Source organism: Magnolia sinica, chromosome 12 (assembly GCF_029962835.1).
Source record: "Magnolia sinica isolate HGM2019 chromosome 12, MsV1, whole genome shotgun sequence".
NCBI classification, from domain to species: domain Eukaryota; kingdom Viridiplantae; phylum Streptophyta; class Magnoliopsida; order Magnoliales; family Magnoliaceae; genus Magnolia; species Magnolia sinica.
The window spans coordinates 14714885-14735767 of record NC_080584.1 but is presented as its reverse complement, the minus strand read 5'-3'; the positions used below and the strand labels follow the sequence as shown (position 1 = coordinate 14735767).

The 20883-nt window shown below is 39.6% G+C and overlaps 1 protein-coding gene across 1 annotated transcript; it reads right to left on the bottom strand.

The window, feature by feature from the left end:
- Positions 1 to 363: 363 nt before the first annotated feature.
- LOC131220974 (ras-related protein RABF2a-like) lies at positions 364 to 11280 on the bottom strand. The gene is made up of 7 exons (XM_058216009.1): positions 11089 to 11280; positions 9071 to 9148; positions 8812 to 8979; positions 3644 to 3692; positions 3055 to 3132; positions 2245 to 2334; positions 364 to 694 (listed from the first exon to the last, which is right to left on the bottom strand). The coding sequence occupies exons 1-7, from the start codon at positions 11125 to 11127 to the stop codon at positions 594 to 596; spliced, it is 603 nt and encodes a 200-aa protein (XP_058071992.1). The 5' UTR covers positions 11128 to 11280; the 3' UTR covers positions 364 to 593.
- Between the last annotated feature and the right edge of the window lie 9603 nt (positions 11281 to 20883).

Sequence of the window (20883 nt, the reverse complement as noted above, 5' to 3'; positions counted from 1 at the left end):
AAAATGGTACCACATTAGAGAACTTGGTGTTACCCTGATCATAAGACCGGAAGGCATGATCTATGATCCGAACCGTTTATATGATGGGTGTCACATCTGACTCTAGCTGTGTAAAAAAACTTTCAAATAGATGGCCCATCGAAGTTAAGCAGACAGCCCCCGTTCAAAGTAACAGAATTAAGCAGACAGCCCCTGTTCAAAATATTCTAATATTCTAATCTAACAAGAGTTTTTCCTCGATATCGCCCATCAACACTGAGAGGCCCATCATATAAACGGTTTGAAGAATGAAATTTATCCCTTGTTAAGGTCAAAATCATTCAAATGGACCCTAAAGAATACAATAGAAATAAGCAAAGCAGCAACAGGAAAGCATTCCAACTCGTGGGAGATTTACACCAAAACACCTGTGTAAAATTCATTTACAGCTTCTGACGAAAGAATAAACAGTTGAAAATCAGTTGAATATCAGACGAACAGGGCTGGCCCACCTTGAAGCTAGGAGATGGACCCACCCCTGTAGCTAGGATGAAGAGACTGAGGTGAATGTGATAAATACAAGTCGGCTGAGTAGAAGAATCCCATGAAAGCTTTTAAGAGCAACAAGATGCATTCATTGTCCTCTCCGCTGGTCTACCCGTCAGAACCATTCCTTGAGGGTTTTGCGCAGGTTGAACTTGAGGCAGCCTCTTCGCTGTATCAGAAAGAAGACCCAAGTTTTAGATTTTCCCATAAGAATGCATACCATGCATGCGTGAATGTCAATAGAGATGAGAAAAGATATGGACGACTATGGTTTACCTGAGGATACCACATGGATAAAAGATTCGGGACTCAACCCGACCCATTCAGCACTGAGTTGAGTCAAGACTCATCCAAGTAGGGGTGACTCAAACCAGAATGGGTCCGATCGAGTCGCAGTGGACTTGGACAAGTCACGTCAGAGTTGTCCAGATCTAAAAACCATGGAATATGGTCCTTGGTAGAGTGGACTGATGGCACAGGATTCATGCAGCCAACCCCATTTGGTTGAGATAAGGCTCAGAACAATGATGATGACCATGCATGCATAGGGACCCCTTGCCTGCAAGATAAGTTGTCCTGCATAGACTATCGGCCACAGACAAGATAAGATGCCCCCATGGTTGGTCTAACCCATAGGAGTGGCAATGGGCTGGGTTTGGGCTACGGTAGGCCAATGCCTGACTCGACACTTTAGGCCCAAATCTGGCCCAAAGCAAGGTCGGTGGGCTACACAGCCCATTGCCACCCTTAACAAAGAAATGTAGTCTATCCCATATGTCGGAATGAAGCAAGGATATCATGAAGGTGAAATAAATATGAGGAAGGCTTATTCCTAATTCGAGGTGTACAAGGACAAGATTTTCCATGAACATGCATCCAATGTGTGAAAACGTGCCCCATTTGTAGCTGTCCATGTCTAAGCACCCCACACATGCCACATGTGCCACCATCAATCTTCAAGTGCCCTACATGTGTCACTTGTGTCCATGTGCACAAGCGTGCCACAAGGGCTCCACTATCCATCTTAAGCTCACCACATCCACTCCAACTCCCTGTTCAAGGGTGTTTGACAAAGAGCAAACAGAATAGCTAGTCCAAGACGGCATAACCTAGATATCCTATCCAAGACGTGATGACCCTAAGGGTCTGTCCAGAACCCAACTTTGCTTGCACCTAAACAGCCCTAGTGTAATGGCCTTGTATAAACTATAAACTGAAATTAGGTGTGTAGACAATCTCCACTGACGTGCAGTTCACATGCCATTGCCAAAAATTACACATCTAATCAGTAACCTGTACTTTTGGGATGTCATGGAAAGCTATGGCAGTTGGTCAACCAAATGTTCATTGATCGGATGGCTGGGATCCAACATCATTTACATGGCCCATCCAGGAGGTAAACTCATCGATTTAATGGCTGAGTTCAATGAGGATGATCACCAGTTGGGGGTAGATATTGTTTATTCATCAAGACAGGGTCTATACACCACAGCCCATGTGTGAATGCAAGTGCACATGTGCAAGCAAATGGTTCAAACCAGTATGTATCGCAATCTGTCCATGAACAATTACGGCTGTATCAGCCCAGAACAGCCCAATACAAGGTGATACAAACCTGTATCAATGGTGGACAATTTTTAATCCTTGTATGCAAGATCCCAAATATATACATGCAATCAACTAATATATCTTTTTGCATCATCCTAATAGGAACATTACCAATTTCGTAGAACATGTCATTGACATTGATTGCAGTCTTTGCAGACGTTTCCTTGAAGAGAAGGCCATTATCATGAGCATACATTTGTGCTTCCTACAACAACAGCAACAGAAGCAACATCAGCACCAAATGTCAGAAGATGCTTAGAATTTTAATGAGAATCAGTCACCTACAGCTGGTTGCATTCTAACATAAGAATGCACACCTGTGCATCAGACCTGTTGAAAAAGTAGGCCAACTGTTTGAATGGGTAGGATGTCCTAGGCAAGTTTGACATGTTGGCAGAACAGATAAGGTTGTATGCAAGTTACCAATTACCATGCAGCCAGTGGCATGCATTCATTTCAACTAAAGAGTTCAATGTCAAGAGTCTCATAGTGCCTTCTATTGGGATTTATTGTTTTCTACAAGAGGGATTTTCCACCAAATAAAATTATGTCAAGCATACTACAAAGCTAGCCAAGGAATACTACTCGCTGTCGCACATCTGCAGTTGCCAAGCCCAAACACGCCACAAGTGATAGTGTGGCCACTCCCAAGTGAGATCCCAGACATTCATCAATGTGGGCCTAGTGTTGAAGTGCCTCAGCCCAAAAAATAAAATAAAATAAAAATCAGGCCGTGGGCAACCATTGTTCAATGAATTTGGACATGTATGGATTTCACCCACATGATGATAGGACTTTCCCACCTTTCAGGTAAAAAGGCACATTGATGGTGGGGCAAATGGCTGCCATTGTGTCTAGGTTCAGCAACTGCAGGTAGGATTCATCCAGCAAACAGCATGGAAAGAAATAAACAGTTAAAACTTGCCTCTGTTGTCACCTTCCTCTCATCCAACAAATCAGCTTTGTTCCCAGCAAGTGCCATAACCATGTTTGAATTACCTTAAAGAAAAACCAAATATTCAAGGAAAATGAAGGCAATTGTGCTGTATATGGCCACACGTAAATATATAATATCGAAACCAATATGTAAAACATACCCACAAGAGCAATTTTTTTTAAAATAAAGAAAAGAAAAAAGAAAAAGAAGAAAGAAATGTTTGTAGGCTATAACCTACAGTTGGTTGTAGGGGATTAGTCCCAAGAAAACAAATCCTAAAATTAAAACCTCCAGATGGTTTAATCTGCAGATTCCGTACATGATAGAGATGTATATAGGGCAGGCAATGGGCCAGGCAATGGCTGAGCAAGTGAGTGCTACCCAAATTTTGAATAGACCCATGCAACATGACAAGCCCAGTTCAAAATTCAGGCCTTATGCCTTTTCAGGCCCGCCTTTGCTGTCCTTAGATAAATAGAAGAAAGTAGGATCTGGGAGCACCATCTGAAAGAGCTTAATAGTATAACAACACAGACAAGGAAGATGTTGATAGAAGTGAAGTTAAGAAACTACCTTGCGCATGAAGTTCTTGAATCCATTTCTTTGCCCGAGTGAATGAGGCCTAGAAAACAAACAACGCTATCCTCAATGCAAAGAGGTAGGAAAGGAAATTTTAAAGATTTTGTAGTGACTTGCAGATCAACCATAAAAATAAGAGGTGTCCTAATATTGCATTCAGAATGTCACATGGAATTGTCACACACATCTCCGTGAGAATGCAGGGAACAGCTCATCAGGTGGTGCCGATCATGGATTGGTTGTAGCCCAAAACTCATGATGGGAGTCATAAGTGCTTGCCTCCATGGGACTACAGTCCATTTAATGTGTACTGACGGTTGCATTGAGTGGCAGGGATCACTTCACTGGCATGATTTCTGTGCAATGACCCCCATTTGTGATGGAGACTACCAGATTCAAGGTCGAGATTGTGTGATGGGCAATGTGTCCTGTGTTGGTGCATGTGGCAAATTGCATTGTGATATTAGCATTCCCCTGAAAATGGATACACGACGGACGGTACTCAATTTCAAGAATTCATCCAACCAAGCAACTACTGAATGAAGTATATAATTATGTGATAGTCCAACTAAACAATTGTCTTTTCTTTTCTTTTTACCGTATGATACCAATATCGACCCACCCCAATACACAATACAGGGGGGCTAAGACATGGTCGATATGGGTCCATATCGACAATGTGGGATATAAGCTGATAAATGGCTGCTGTATCAGCTGTATCAGCCCGTATAGTAATGGTAATTGGGGATGCCGATGATGAGATTTAAAACCTCTTGACCCAAATCATTGGTGAAGGCAGTGCGAGGAACAGTTCTGGTGGGCCAAAAAAAGTGAAATTGGAACCTCGGCAAGTCATGTAATTTTTTTATGAAATGTGTGGCCTCTCTTGTTGGTTATATCTTTCATTAACATGTTTCTGAAGAGGCTAACATTGTGGCAGATGTGCTCAAGAAAGAGAGTGGTGCCACGTGTTGTGGTTTGCTTTTGCTTCATCTCTGATCTTTCCCATGATAAATTTTTTGACAGTCTACCCTTTCCTTTGTCAAAGAATTCATAATCTCATTAGTAGCCCCTCAAAGGACACAAGTAAGAATGGTGTGGGGAAAGAGGCGACTAATCCTCTAAAAGGATTCCACAATCCCCACAAACAACCACACTAATCAAAGGAGAGGACAATAGTTGAAGGAGAAAGAACTCAAAAAAAGAAACAGAGAAAACAAGAAAACACCAATAATCAAATATCATATTCCGAAATTCAGTCTTTGGACACTAGGTCCCTGTTTTAATTTAAATTAGTGTTTTGTTGGTTGTTCCCCCCCCAAAAAAAAAAAGAAAAAGAAAAATGTTCCAAAAATCCAAACCCTTAATTCTGTTTTTTTTTTTCAAAAGACAAGTCCCCTTATTCCCAGATTTATAACCACCTAACAACTCTAAAAGGCAATTTTATATATTCAAACTTTATTAAAACCAACCCAATCCAAATTGAAGAAAAACTAAAACAACTTTTGCCAAAAGAAACTAAGGACTCTAAACTACAGTAACCTGCTGACCAAGCTAACATAGAAACTAACTTCAACAAACTGCAAGTAACCAAACAATTCACGCATTCATTGTTAGTTTCTAACCATAAGACCTATATGGAAACCTTTCGTAGATCATGGACCACTAATTTGACTCCCGCACATCACTAATATAATCTCCAATTTTGGAGAGAGAGAGAGAGAGAGAGAGAGAGAGTAGGTTGCACTATATTTTCCTTGAAGATCCGTTATTATAATGTGTGCGCAATATATTTTCCTTGAAGATCCATTATTATAATGGGTATGAAATGCAGCATCTAATTTTCCTTGAAAACTATAAAAGGTCATCCATGCCTAAAATTTACTCCAAAAGCCCGAAAAACCAACCACCACAAATCTTACACCAGACATGCACCCAACGAAACATTAAAAAACCCTGATTTTATTACTTTGCTTTTGTGTATTATTATCCAGCGTAAGTTGAAGCAAATTGGAACTGGGAAAGTCAGTATTTAATTATGTGTTCCTCATCGATAGCATGCACTAATATGTTGAACCCATATACCTAAAGCCAAAGAGTGAAAGAATGACCACAGGACCAAATGACCAAAATGCTAGTTGGTAAAGTAAAGAATATAATGCTCAAAACGACTGAGAAGAGACGGAATAAATGCCCTCGGTACACAAGAATAGGGGATAAGATCGTTATTTAAAATTTCATCCGGCAGTATGTTTCATCCGAGGCATACCATCTTTAGTTCACAACAAAACAAGTCAGATGCCCAAAACAAGACCAAGATAGACTGAAACGGGACCAAAAATGAATGATATGGGACGGAAACAGACGAATAGGGGTGAGCAATAAGCATAACCACCCATTGAATTGGGAAGGGGGACTTCAGTGCAGCATATTCCAAACCTATGGTTCGCCAAAACCCAAACACCACAGACAAATAAGCAAACGAAAGGCAACCATTGAAGCATTGGGGACAATGGTCAATCCTAGAAACTAAAAGAAATCAGGCAATCCTAAGAAATCAGGTCTCAAAAGAGTGCGTATGTGAAGATGGGGTGAAGTCTTTTAAGGTAAGCATGCATCTGAATGTAAGAAAATGCCTCCACTTATATTTATATGTGTATATATATATATATATATATATATATATATATAGAGAGAGAGAGAGAGAGAGAGAGAGAGAGAGAGAGAGATGCACATGCCATTTATATATCGACGTCCTACCAACTAAAAACTCTACACAGTATAGCAGATACTGATAAAGAATGTGACCTTTAAATGCCACACTTTTTTATTACCTACATTAAACGTCATGTAGTTCAAGAAAAACCTAAGAAAACCAAAATGGGAACAGCAAATACAAAAACACTACACGAAAGGTGCCAGAATTTGACAACAAAACCAAAATGGGAACAACAAATACAAAAACACTACATGAAAGGTGCCAGAATTTGACAACTTGAAATGTTATCATGTCCTAGAAATACGATTGCATCAAAATCACATCCCATAAGATAATCTCGGCATCCAAGTGTAAAAGCTATGCATGCAAAATTTAGACATAACTCACCGTCTCCAAATAATTTAGTTAACCAATTTACTTACAAATTGATAGTAGCTAGAAATGGCAACCATTGCCTTTTAATGGTACGCCATGGAAGATGGAATTAGAATAGTTTTAAGTAATTTGTTGGGCTTCTTTGAGACAAGTTCTATTTTATCTTCCAATATAAAAAGTTCCATTTCCATTCCAAAACATTTGCTCCAAAAACATGCACACCTTGTAGATGACAACTCGACGATTGGTTGTCGTCTAGCAAGGGGCTCCTCCTAGTTCCTATAAGCAGGAATTTTTTCAGGAGAAGCAAAAAATAAATAAAATAAAAATAAAAATAAGCCCACATTTTAGAACTGGGATGGGGTGGACAATTTTTGGATTTTGGACTATTAGGATTTGTGGAGCCCGATCATCAAAGATGTATTGTTCATCCAGCCAGCATTGTTGCAGGTCGAGCTCCGTGCTAAGCTCGCTGGGAGTCATGAGGGAGCAACGCTCCCTTGCTTAGGGGTTTGGGGCATAGCCCCTGGCCAAGAGAGCAATTTCGTAATTTCACAGAGTGTTTTATGTAAACCCTAGTTCATTTTGGGATAATATATATTATATCATGAGAAAGAGAGAGAGAGAGAGAGAGAGAGAGAGAGAGATGAAAGTCGAGCATATAATGGATCAGTGTGAATCCGTGAACGTACCGTAAGGTAGAGCTGGGCGTCGAGTCAAGTCGGACCGAGTTAGGGTTAACCCAATTCAATTTGCTTTTGAAATAGGCCTGACCCAAACTCAACCCGACTCGGTACCGTGTCCAGCATGCCTAACCCGGTCCAAGTCCGGGTCTGGCCTGGACTAATCCGGACCGAGTCCGACCCGGTCAAAAGTACCGGGTCGGGTTGAGTTGGCACCGAGTCGAATCAAGAGATGAGGGAGGGAGGGAGGAAGTCGAGGGGAGAGTGAGATAGGAGGAGGTTGGTGATGGTGGTGGGTGGTTGTCGAGCTTGGAAGAGGAGAGAGTAGAGAGGAGAGAGAGAGAAAGAGGAAGGTGGTGATGGTGGTGGGTGGTTGTCGGGCTTGGAAGAGGAGGATGAGGGAGGGAGGGAGAGAGTTTGGGATCGAGTTGGGGTCGAGGTTGAGGTCGGGTGCAGCAGGTAGGATTAGAGATACTTAGAAATTAGGGTTTTTTTATTTTATACATACCTGAATTCGAGTCGAGTTGGGTTTCGGATTGAGTCGAGTCTAGATCAAGTTTCGGATCAAGTTACTAGGTAACTTGAACTCGACTCGGTTTGAGTTCGGATTGGACGAAGCCTACTCGATTCAGACCGACTCACCCATTCGGTTCGGGTATGAACAAGTTAGGCAAGTCTAGTCATGCCAGTTGAGTCAGGCGAGTCGAGTGATCCTGTGCCCAGCTCTACCATAAGGGAACTACATAAATTTGTGTTGTGGTTTTGATATTTTCTCTTTCTTTTTTTCTTTGATCGATATTGTTGTATGTGTGGTCGAGAAGGGATCCTTCTCCCAACATGGACACACCCCCTCCAAAGAGGTATGTGTGGCCAAACTGGGTGTGTGTGACGTGCATTCGGATGCACTTTACAAACCTTGTTTCACCATCTCACTCGACATAATAGGCAATAAAATGCCAATTCGGCAAAAACCAATTAAGTCAACCGAAAAAGCAAGCTTGATATCCCGTTTTGTGGAAACCCCGAATTGTGCAAGTGCATCCAAATGGGCCCTTAGTCAGTGACCTAACACGGTTTTCATCCATGGCACTGGCATGTTTTCCAAATGAGTGAGTCTCCAAACGAAACCAGAACTTGCACCTGAATCCCTATTTAAAGCACAAGTAGCCTATCAATATCATGAAGACACAGAATAGCAGTCAATATTCAATCTATTGTTGACCTATTAGAGATCTACTACCAAATATGTTCAATATTTCAAAATATCTTACAACTGAATCCTGTACAAGAACAGGAATGCACTCACTCAATTTTCAGAAACCAACTCAAAAGCATCAATTCGAACAGCATAAAACACAAACAATTACTGTATGTTTTTTACATACCATATTTGTTATATCATAAACAATTACGGCAGCTGCTGCTCCTCTATAATACATGGGAGCCAAACTATGATACCTCTCCTGCCCTGCCGTATCCCAAATCTCAAACTTCACGGTCACATCATTGACAGCCAATGTTTGTGAGAAAAAGGCAGCACCTATGGTAGATTCCTACAGCACCAAACAAAATCAGCCCACATATCCCAAATCTATCAAAGCTTAGAGAGCTACTAAAACCCAAAATTCAAAATATATAACCAACCTGAAAATCTACAAACTGGCCTTTTACAAAACGCAAAACTAGGCTAGACTTTCCAGCTCCCACATCTCCGAGAAGAACCTGGAGAGTAGCACAATTGAGTACAGTGCAGACTAGAGAATGAATGAGATAACAGCAGAACAAAACCACACAATCTCATTTACAATAGCAAAACCTGCACCCGCATGAATATGAATATATGATAGAACTCTTTTTATACATACACAAAACCAAAGAATTGAAACACATGGTAAAGAGGATTAAAAAAACTAACAAAAAGGGAACTATTTATGTAAGGAAATGATATCTATAAAGGAAGTGATATCACGATGCCAAACTAAGCCTCAGAATCTGATATGGAGAAGCAATGCCCGTATTCAAAGGAAGTGATGCCATGACAACGCCCCTCTGAACTTGTTCCTTGTTCCATGGCCCACCTGAGTATTTGTTTAGGGGGATTTTCGGGATACGATCGTTTAATATGACAAGTGCCAATAGAACCCTATTATACACATGGCACTAGTGTACAACGATCAGGATCATTGACCTAGTGATGCGCAGCGTAAATGGGGCATATCCCAGAAACCAATGGGCTGAAGAAGGATGGTACACTCAATACAGAGTGAAAGCTCACATTCAACAAGAAAAACACAAAATGGATGGAAGGTCAAAGTTGTCCACTCACTAAGATTTGGAATAGAGCCCATGATGAGGTCAAAGTTGTCCACTCACATTCAACAAGAAAAACACAAAATGGATGGAAGGTCAAAGTTGTCCACTGACTAAGATTTGGAATAGATCCCATGATGAGGCGGCCACCATATCAACAGCCCCAATCACCATACATATTTGCCACAAGCACAATAATGGAGGAAATGCATAGAACTTCTATGATGTGCACATCTAAATTCCAACATACTCATATCAAATTCCTTAAATTACCAATAATAACACAAGGAAAAGGCCCAGAAAAGGGGGGGAAAGGGGAAAAAAGAAGAAGAAGAAGACAGAAGAAAAAAACACTTGCAATTGAATGAAAACATACCTATATATATATATATATATATATATATATAGAATATGCAAATATCATCAGACCAGAATACAAAAAACTATAACTAAGAATTTAAACAATTAAACAAAACCCACGTTAAAATATCCACCCTTTAAGGCAAATCAAATCTAAGGTTCTATCAAAATCCTAACATGATCATATGAAATTCCTAAAATTACCAAGAAAATCACCAAAAGGACAAAAAAAATGCATAAAATCTCAACAATTGAAGCAAAACTCACATCATTTTTTTTCTGTACACAAAAAAACAAAAAAATAATAATAATAACAATAAATCCAACCATCATCATATTGAAAGCCAAAACGGTCATAACTAAGCATTCAAACAATTAAATAGAAACACACATTGAAATTTCAATTAAAAAAATTTTAAAAAAAAAAAATTTTTAAAAAGAAAAGAAAAAGAAAGAAAGAAAAATTCCAATCCTAAAATGCAAGACACATCAAAATTTCCACAACAATACTTAAAAAATGCCCATATCAAAATCCTATAATAACTAAGACATTCATACCCGACAATATCAACAATTAAACAGAAACCCACAATAAAATTTCAACCTACAATCCATCCAGAATTCCCCTTGCTTTATAACATCCTAAATTCATATACATGCCCAAGTGGCCCACCAACGATATGAGGAATTCACACCATAAATTACACATGACCCAACACCAACCCTGAAAAGATTATCACATCCATACAATTCAGAGCACGCCAAATCAACGGTCCTACCATCCCTTTTGTATTCCCTTTACCCTAGCCGCTGCAACCATCCAATCAGGGTGATTTTGGGGCCATGCGCAGTCCACGGCGAAACCCGCCTATCCAACGGTTCAAAAAAATCAAAGATGGGCCCCACTTGGGTCCCTCATATAAATTCGTGTTGGATCATTGCTCTTAAAAATTTTCTATAGAAAAAACCAAAAAAAAAAAAAAAAAACTCACCAATTTCGCATTGATATTCTTGTTTCCTGTAGTTGCCATATCCAATACTTTCAAAAGAAAATTCTAAAAAAATCGAATTGTTTATTTATTTTGATGAAAAGAGGGGTTGTTTTGGGGGAGAAGGAAAGAAAGAGATCTTAAAACAACAACCCCTCCAAAGACAAAACCAATCGTCTTTTTTTTTTTTTCTATTTTTATTTTTCCTCCAGTGGGAGCGTTTATATAGGAGAGTTGTGCTGGCCCCATACGCTTCTTTATCAAATACACAGCACACGTGCCAAATTGTCTACTGTGTGTAAAATCTCAACCGTTTATAATGTGTGGCATCTTCGTGAAGATTATATGGTGAAATTTTAGTTCCATCAAATCTTTCAAAGATCCACACGTTGGATTTGATTATCCACCGTTGGTTAATTTTTTAATGCCGCACAGTACAAGATGGCCCACCTGATGAGCAAAACGGTGTGAGTTTTGTGCCAGATTTCTGCATGTTGGGATTCAGCACTCGGATGTCCTACCAGATTCGCACGTGTACGTGTGGAGAGGGTACGTGTGGGATTATAGTATATGCCTCGACACGCGGCAGGCAGGCACCTAATGGTGCGTGTTTGACTGTTTGGTGCGAAGAGGAATTTGGACACGGGTTTCCTGCAAAAGCCCCTCGAAGGAAGTTCCTGCACTAGGATTCTAAGGTGGGTCCCAACATGCTGTTTGTTAGAAATCCACACCGTCCAGCCATTTTGGGAGGTCATTTTAGGACATTTTATTAAAAATGAGGTGTATCTAAAACTCAAGTGGTCCGTACAATAGGAAACAGTATATTTATTGACTACCGTTTGAAACATTCATATGGCCACAAAGTTTTATATCAGGAGAAGTTTGTGCTTTTTTCACTTCATCCGAGTGAGAATGACCTTATAAACGGTTTGGATGGCATGTAAATATCAACGTAGATCCAAGGAAGGTTTCAACGGTAAGAAACTTTTCCCCGGTTTTCCCTCTCTTCCGGCTCACCTGAGCTTTAGATCCACTCATATTTTACCGAATATCTTAAAATGATCTCCCAAAACTGATGAACGGTGTGGATTTCTCAAAAATATCGCTGTGGGCCTCACCTAGCATCGTAACTTCCTGCAAAAGCCTTTTGCAGGAAATCCGTGTCCGAGGAATTAAGACGCGGACTGCGTGGTGAACACAACATCAGGTGGGTACGTATTGTAGGGAGTGGGACCCAACATGAAGTATTTGTTTTATCCAATCCGTCCATATGTTTTCAAAGTTCATGATATGGCACGAGCCCAAAATTTAAGGATACTAAGCTCAAGTGGACCACACTATAAGGAAGAGTGAGGATAATGACATCCACCGTTGAAATGATGTTTATTTTTCATCCAACCTGTTAATAAGATAATACAGACATGGACGGCAAGAAACAAATATCAGCTTGATCTGAAACTCCTGTAGCCCCCGAGAAGTTTTCAACTGTACGCATTCAATCCCCACTTTTTACTCTTGTGTGTGGTCCACTTGAGGCTTATATATGTTTAATTTTTTGTCTCAATATATAAAATTATCTGAAAAAACAGATGGACGGAGTGGATAAAACAAATAAAATAATTAGGCCCCGCAGAATCCTTACACCATCAATATGGTGTTGGGGAGCCGATTAAGTGAGACCACTGATCCACCGAGGTGGGTAGGATCCTTGGCTCTGGGGCTAACGGTGATGTATGTGTCTTAAATCCACAACGTCCAACCATTTTGAAAGATGATTTTAGCATATGATCTTTCAGTACGGATGGACGGCGTGGATGTAGTCACATACATCACAGTGAGCCCTACCATCAGGGGTTCCACCCACCTCCGTGGTCCGGAGTCTCACCAAATCCGCTCCCCTGGTGTTCGGTTCAGCACGCAATCCGCGTTCGCAGCAGGCAGACAATATGTTAGATGCGGTGGACCAGAATGTGGTGGGGCCAACCATCCACATAAAGTATGGAAAGTTTATTTATAAATCGGATCCGTCCATCTAATTTTTAGTGATTTTAATGAAAAATTTAATTAAATAAAACATAGATAGGATAATCATAAACATTATATATATGTACTTTAAATAAACGGTGGAAATAAAAATCATTTAGCGGTCGACCATTCATCAGATTTAATTGAAGAAAACTGATGGATAGAATTTCCTAATAGTTTTAATTTTTGAAATACTAGTCATCCATGATAGCTTCACTAGATAGACGGACCTGATTGACACATCTCTCAGCCACGTGGCACTATGGGGAGATGGCTCTACGACATTCCGGTTCTTTCCGCTCTACAGCATCATCTCCGTGCGCAGCCAGAGTCTGCAGGCGCCAATCTCACGCGCCCAAAGGTGCTGAAGTGGCACACGTGTAAAAGATCCTGGATGTTCAGCAGGCATCCTAGCCAATAAATAAAATTCTCCGTTGGTTATTCTTTTCTTACGCGTCCATTTTGAACAAACGTGTTTCACCTGATGAGTGGGGCTGGCCGGATTTCAGCTGACACTCACGGTCCACCTGATGAACGGCTTGGATCTCGTGCGTGTACCACGCAATCCAATTGAGTGATATATCATCTTGGATTGTGCTACTGGATTCATGGTTTACCGTTGATTTGATGGTCCTCGTAGTGGACCCACATGCCCCGAAACGTTCTATAGTGGAACAATCCCAGCCCTTCATCTGGTGGCCTGAAAGTAGTCGGATGGATATGATCTTCCAATCTGGAAGGTCCATCTGATCGGGCCCATCAATGCACAGGATCACAGAACCGTGGCAGCATGTACCTCTGGATCCCTAGTTCGTACGATGATACACATGCTTTTGTGATTCATGCCGTTTTGTGATTCATGCCGTTGGTTGGGTGGGACCCACATCATACACGGACAACCTACCCTACCAATAAATTAAACTCGAAAGGGACGAAAGTTTCTATGCATCACATCTTCCATGGAAGAAATTTACGTTATAAGTTTAGGGGTATACATCGCGTCGAACCGCAGCCACTAGCTGACCACAACTTGAACCCGGCTCAGCTTAGTCCTTGAGCTTGATTAGCCAGCGCGGCTCAGTTCAGTCATCAGCTTAGGTCCATTTAAGCCAAGTTTGCCTGTGCAACATTTTCACTAATACCTAAAATGCACCTTCAAAATCCCAATATAAGCAATGATTTTACATGTATTTTATCAAACACCTGCTAAGTATCATAAATATCAAGAAAAAAAGGACACTGATTTCACATACATACCTTCCTCGCCACCGACGACACTCCGTTGAGTCATTTCATCGTAACACTTAGTGAGTAGCATTAATATCAAAGTAACCAAGTAACCGAATTGGTTCAAACCGAGTTCAATTCAAGTTGAGTTCGATTAGAGTCAAGTTGAGAGGGGCCAACTCGTATTTGGCTCCAACTCATTTTTGAGCTAAAAAAATCAGTTCAAGGTTCAAGCCATGTCGAACCGAGCTTTTTCAAGTCAAGTCAAAACGTGCTAGTTCTCTTCGTGTACACCTCTAGGTATAATAATCCTATAACGGTTGGTCCATCAGATAAATGGTCTGGATCAATGATCCATGGACCCCACTTATAATAAATACCAGAGGATACTATGCAAGATGCAAATCAACGGTCGAGGATCACATAATTCCTCCATTCTTGACTAAGTGCAATTTTGGGTAAATTCTATGGCCGACGAGCAAGAATTGATTTGGATGGTAAACGTTGCCGTCATCTTTCAACGGTGTACGTAGGGGAAGCCGATTGCATGGTGCGCCACACACGTCAGCAAGTTCTGTGGAGCCCACAATAATGTATTGTTATATCCAAACCGTCCATCCATTTGGATAGATCATTTTAAGGCAAGCTCCCAAAAATATGAAAGATCCAAACTCAAGTGGGCCACACCACGTAAAGCAGTAGAAATTGAATGCCAACCATTGAAAACTTCTTAGGGTCTACGGAAGTTCTGGATGAAGCTGATATATGTGGTTTCCCTTCATCCAGGTCCGTGTGACCTTATCAACAGGTTGGATGGAAAATAAATATCATGGTGGGGCCTAGAAAGGTTTCAACGGTGAGCATCATTGTCCCACTGCTTCCTGTGGTGTAGTCCACTTGAACTTTAAATCTTACTCAATTTTTGGTTCATGCCCTAATATGATCTCTCAAAATGGATGGATGATGTGGATATAATACATATATTACGGTGGAGCCCATAGAACTTGGTGACGTCAACACGTGTGTCACACCACGCAATCCGTTTTCGTACGTGGGCGTTCAATTTTGACAAGTGCAGCCATGATTCGAATAATCCGGAGCATTGGTCCCAATGTCGATGGAATTTTCTAGAAAAGATATTCTAAATTGGAAGATCCTTTGCACCATCCATTTGATTTGAATGCTGACGTGTTTCTCATTTTAACCGTATATTTGTATGCCAGGAATTCAAAGGTTAATATCGTTGCATGGAGGAGAATTTTGGGACATGGCCAGTCAACCAGACCAATGTTCTAGAATTCTGAACCATGGGTCTATTTTCGGATTGTAATACATGGGTCATGTGAAAAGAGGCATAATGCATGGTTGAAAAGACTCCGGGACTCGGACTAACTCGGCCGTTTTGGAATTAAGTCGTGACCAGCTCAAGTCAGGGATGAATCAACCTGAAGGAGCTGAGCCAAGGTAAGTCGTGGTCGTGGTGTTGAGCCACGTGTTCAGACCAAATCGCGGTCAATTCGGGTCACATAGCACATCTCCGAGTCATGATAAACTCATGGCACTGCTTTTTCGTCTCCTTTTTTTTTTTTTTTTCTCATTTTCGTTTGCATCCAAAATAACTCTCTATATATATATATATATATATATATATATATATATATATATATGCACACACACTTATTTTTGGCATACTTATATGAGCTAATGATACGCAACCATGTGTTGGCATTATGCACTAAATGATGGGTGAAATTTTACCCATGCCCTGCGTCATTGTTTACACCTGATCTAATGTATCGAAAGCCAATGATGCAGAAGATGTTATGTGACAACCATGTCATATATAATGTAGATAACTTTAAGAGAATGAAGCAAAAATATGCACATGAAAGAACATTAAATGTTAAAATTCTGGAAAAAAATTAAAATTAAAAAAAAGGTATTCTTTACGAAAAGCAATTCCCTCTCTCACCTTTAAATGTCAGAATCCTATTAAGAGATATCTCTATCTAGCATTAAATGATACAACCTTATCAAAATTAACTTTTTACAGATGCTAAAGTTAAATAACATCAAGATCACAATAAATTTCCATTATGGGGGTTTAGAGACATGAAGACTTTAACTCACGCATGCGAGAGTATATCTCTTATACACATGGTTATACTAATGAAGACATCTGAATACCATACTAGAGGAAGAGGGCCGAGCCAGTCTAATTATGACTGGACGACCATTACATGAAGCTCACTTGGCTTAATTCACATTCCTAACCATGTTGAAGACCTCACGTACATATTCGTACATTGTTAAAGACTCCACCCTGGAATGATGCACATGGGCTGCATATAAGAGCTTGATGGACACATCAGACCGTTGAATTGAGTGAACACGATGATCGGACCGTTGGATCATCATCGGACACCTTGATTGTAGACCCTCATGAGCTACGAAATAGTTTAGTTGTTTAAATTATTTACATGCTTCGTTATTTTTGTTATACCTTATATTTGTATTGAAATTAGAGAGTTAGGAACAACTTTTAATTTATTAAGCGTTTTTATGTTGAGAATCTTATCTAGGAGCGCCTTTTTGTAAAAGGTCTTTTTTGAAACTATAAATGAGAAAATGGGTACATGAAGCCCTAATGGCTTTATGTTTTCTCTTCTTTATGTGATTTGAAGAATACTACATGTGATTTAGAGCTTGGGTGTGGTGTGATTCCATTCCTCATCCCATTCAACGGAGGTGCGAGGCTTCCATATATTATCTTCATTCTCTCTTTATTTCTATTCAAAAGAGGTATTTTTTCTAAAAACTTCATCTCTCTTCTTCCCTTCTCATCCAAGACCATCTAAATCATCTTTTTCTTTAACTTTTCATCATCCAGTTTTAACCACAACCAAAATCAATCATTGATAACCCAAAAATCCTAACCAACGACCTACATTTACAAGCCCCTAAGCTGACCATATGGACAACTGCTCAATCTTTTAACTTCTCATTCTTTCCCTCATCAAAAACCCTTGATTCCCTATCTATAACCCTACCTTAAACCCTAGATCCTCAATTTCTTATTTTTTCTCATTTTTAAAAAGCCTAATTTCAAAATTCTCAATTTTCATTAATCTTAATTTTTCAAATTTCAGATTTTTTCATTTACAACCCTAATTATAAAACCTATAAATATGTCCCTTTAGTGTGAAACATACCTATACTAAATTGAAAGTTGTATCCTTCTATCGAGCTTAATTTTAATTGATTTATGTGATTTCTCATCGTGCGGGCATTAATTTAGGTTAAATCATATTTTATTTCTTATTGTTTATTATTAATTACTTAGTGAGTTAGCATCTTTTGTTAATTGAATTACTTTATGGATGACTCTTTCATCATATTCATGTTGCATGCTAGCATTGAATCATGTGTCCGCATCATATACGCAATAAGCCATGGCGATGTGGAAGAAGCAAAGAGATTTCTATAGCTAATTGTCTCACGCCATTACAATCAAACAACTCTTAATTACTCATCCACCATGGACATTTATCTTTTTATTTTAATTTAGTTTCAACCCTATCACTGCTTATAGCCTGGGGCACATAGTTTTTAATTAGTAATTAATGTCTTTATCTTTAATCCACAACATTTCGTTGAATCGTAAGGAAGATTGTTTAGTTTCGAATGGAAAGCTACAAGGCTTTCCTACTACGTGGATTTATCAGCCATCTCACCACAAAGTTCGGTCTACATCAGGTGATGAACGAATAGGTGATTCATGACCATCTTGCTACGTACTTGGTTCCCACCAAAACCATAAGAAGGTTATTACATCGTTGGCTATCTTGCCATGAAGTCCGATTCCAATCAAGCAACAAATATATTGTCGAAGATTTGTCATCCATTAGTCATTTTACCATAAGACTCGATTTTCATTAAGTGATGAATAAATGACTATTCCGCACATCACTATTATCCCTCTATAAAGCTCAGTTCTGACTGGGCAATGAACGGATCATCGTCCCTCAAGTCGATCATGAGTACTATTATTATAAAAAAATCATGAATAAAATAATACTTTCATCATTTATTTATTTTCTTTCTCTATTTTTGTTGTTGAATTACAGTAGTAAATCATGCCGAAAGAAAATATCCTTAAGTTATTAGGCTCACATTTATTGTCACAAGGTAAAAAAGAATACATTCAAAATGGCTAAACCCTATCCTTTTATAAATCATCTAAAACAAAGTGCAAACTGGTAGTTAAGTGGATAATTGAATCTTGTGTCCAATCTCTAATCTATCCATCTTAACACAGGAGAACACCAACGATTCAGTCAAACATTTAAGTTGAGTAGGCTCTAACATACCCGTGCATCATAGTCCGAATATAGGCTCTCGCTTACATGTGTGGCACGTGTTTGATTGAATTGACCAAACACCTTCCATGAATCTCGAAAGACCTACAAAACAAGATGCGATAATATAAAGAAAATGTGCAATGATTACATATGATTTTACCCAACGCTTAATAATATCTGCATTGACTGCCTAATCTTATATTTGATTTGTTGGCAATAAAATCATAACAATGATATTTTTACATTACTTTAATATAAAATCATCACCAAAATTCATTAATGCTATTATCTGTATTCAATTTCTTTACCGTAATTATAAGAAAATATGTAATAGTTACAAATTTCTTTTCTTCAAAATATATATACATTTGACTAACCATTCTCATGTTTGGTTTAATAATTGTGCATTTCCTTTCCATGTTTAGGAAGATCAATAAAATACATACTAAGAAAATCGACAAAACAAACAGGCTCTTAGTGAAAATAGATGATTAACCCTATCTCACGCCTACTCTGATATTTTTGTATTTGAGATCATCTTTGACATGTGCTACTTTGATCCACTCATGTTACCCCGAAGTGGGTGGGCCCCACATGTCACGTACGGCAACCCCTTAAAAGATTCTAGCTTTGTTTGGACTCCTTTGGTTCTCTTGCCCTTTGCGGAAGTACTCTCTCATGTAGGATCCCTGTCATACGTTTGGAATGAAGGGTGGAGGGATTTAAACCAAAAAAAAAGAAGAAGAAGAAGAAGAAGAAATGAAAGGTGTGTTCCTTTTCCCTAGTCAATCTTATCTGATCTCGATTGATAACTATCATCTCTCCCTGGACCCGCTACAGTTGAAGCATGACCAAAGCTCAAGTGGACCACACCACAGGAAACCTGTGTAATTTAAAGGCATACGGTTGAAAACTTATTAGGGCACAAAAATTTTAAATCGAGCTGATATTTGTATTTTCCCTTCATCCATGCATGTATGTGTGACCTTATGAAAAGGTTAATAACAAATAAACATGATGGTAGACCTTAGGAAGGTTTCAACGGTGGACATCATTTTCCCCCCTATTTCCTGTGGTGTGGTCCACTTGTGCTTTGGATATGCTTCAATACTGGGTTCATGCCCTAGAAGGACCCCACTTCCTGTGGAGAGCATCGCTTAGCTGTTTCAGCTCTGCTTCATGGCCCTTCGGCTCCCATCTATGCCTTTGCATCTACCAGTCAACATCTTTCCTTTTTTCTCTTTTTTCGTCAACATCTTTCCTTCTCACAGTGGTTGGATTGTGGATAGTTGGTTGCTTGGCTGTTTCAAGCTCCAATCGATGGCTGGATTCTCAACATGTCATTCTCAATTTCAATGGTCAGCTGCTCCACTTGGCAGTTTGTGCGTGCCCAGTCACTAATTTCATCATCTATCAGGTGCTTTTATGGGCACAATATTTTCTAAAGCAACACTGCCATATGGCGGAATGATTCAGAGCAACACTGACCTCTTAGAGAAATATCAGAACATTGCATTCATGTGGGTGGATCCGTGCATCAAGTGGGCATGAATCTAGATCATTCGTGAGGCCTGAAAATGACAGATCTTAACCTTTCAATGTATCGTCTACAAACTGGCAGTCAAAACAATGGACCTGGCTGTGGGGCCCACCCTAATGTATGTGCCTTACATCCACACCGCCCATCCATTTTTGACAGCTCATTTTGGGGCATGATCCAAAAAATGAAGAAAATCTAAATCTCTGGTGGACCATACCACTGGAAACGGGGGTGATTGACCATTAAAAACTTATTATGGGCCACAAAAGTTTTGGATCAAGTTGATATTTGTGTGGTCCCTTCATTCAGGTCTTTGTGACCTTATAATGAGGTCGGATGGCGATTAAACGTTCCGGTGGCCCCCAAGAATTTTTTAGTGGTGGGTATTCCAATTACCACTGTTTCCTGTGGTGTGGTCCACCTGAGATTTGGATCTACTTCATTTTTTGGATCATGCTCTAAAATAAGCTGTCAAAACAGACGGCCAGCCAGATTAATGCACATACATCACAGTGGACCCACACGCCCCAAAACAATATCAACCTCTTCTTTCCAAAAATATTCAACTCGGTTTGAATCCATTTCAGTTTTCAGCACTGTACCATCAAACACCATAAAGCCCACCGAATGGTCGGCCCAGATAAA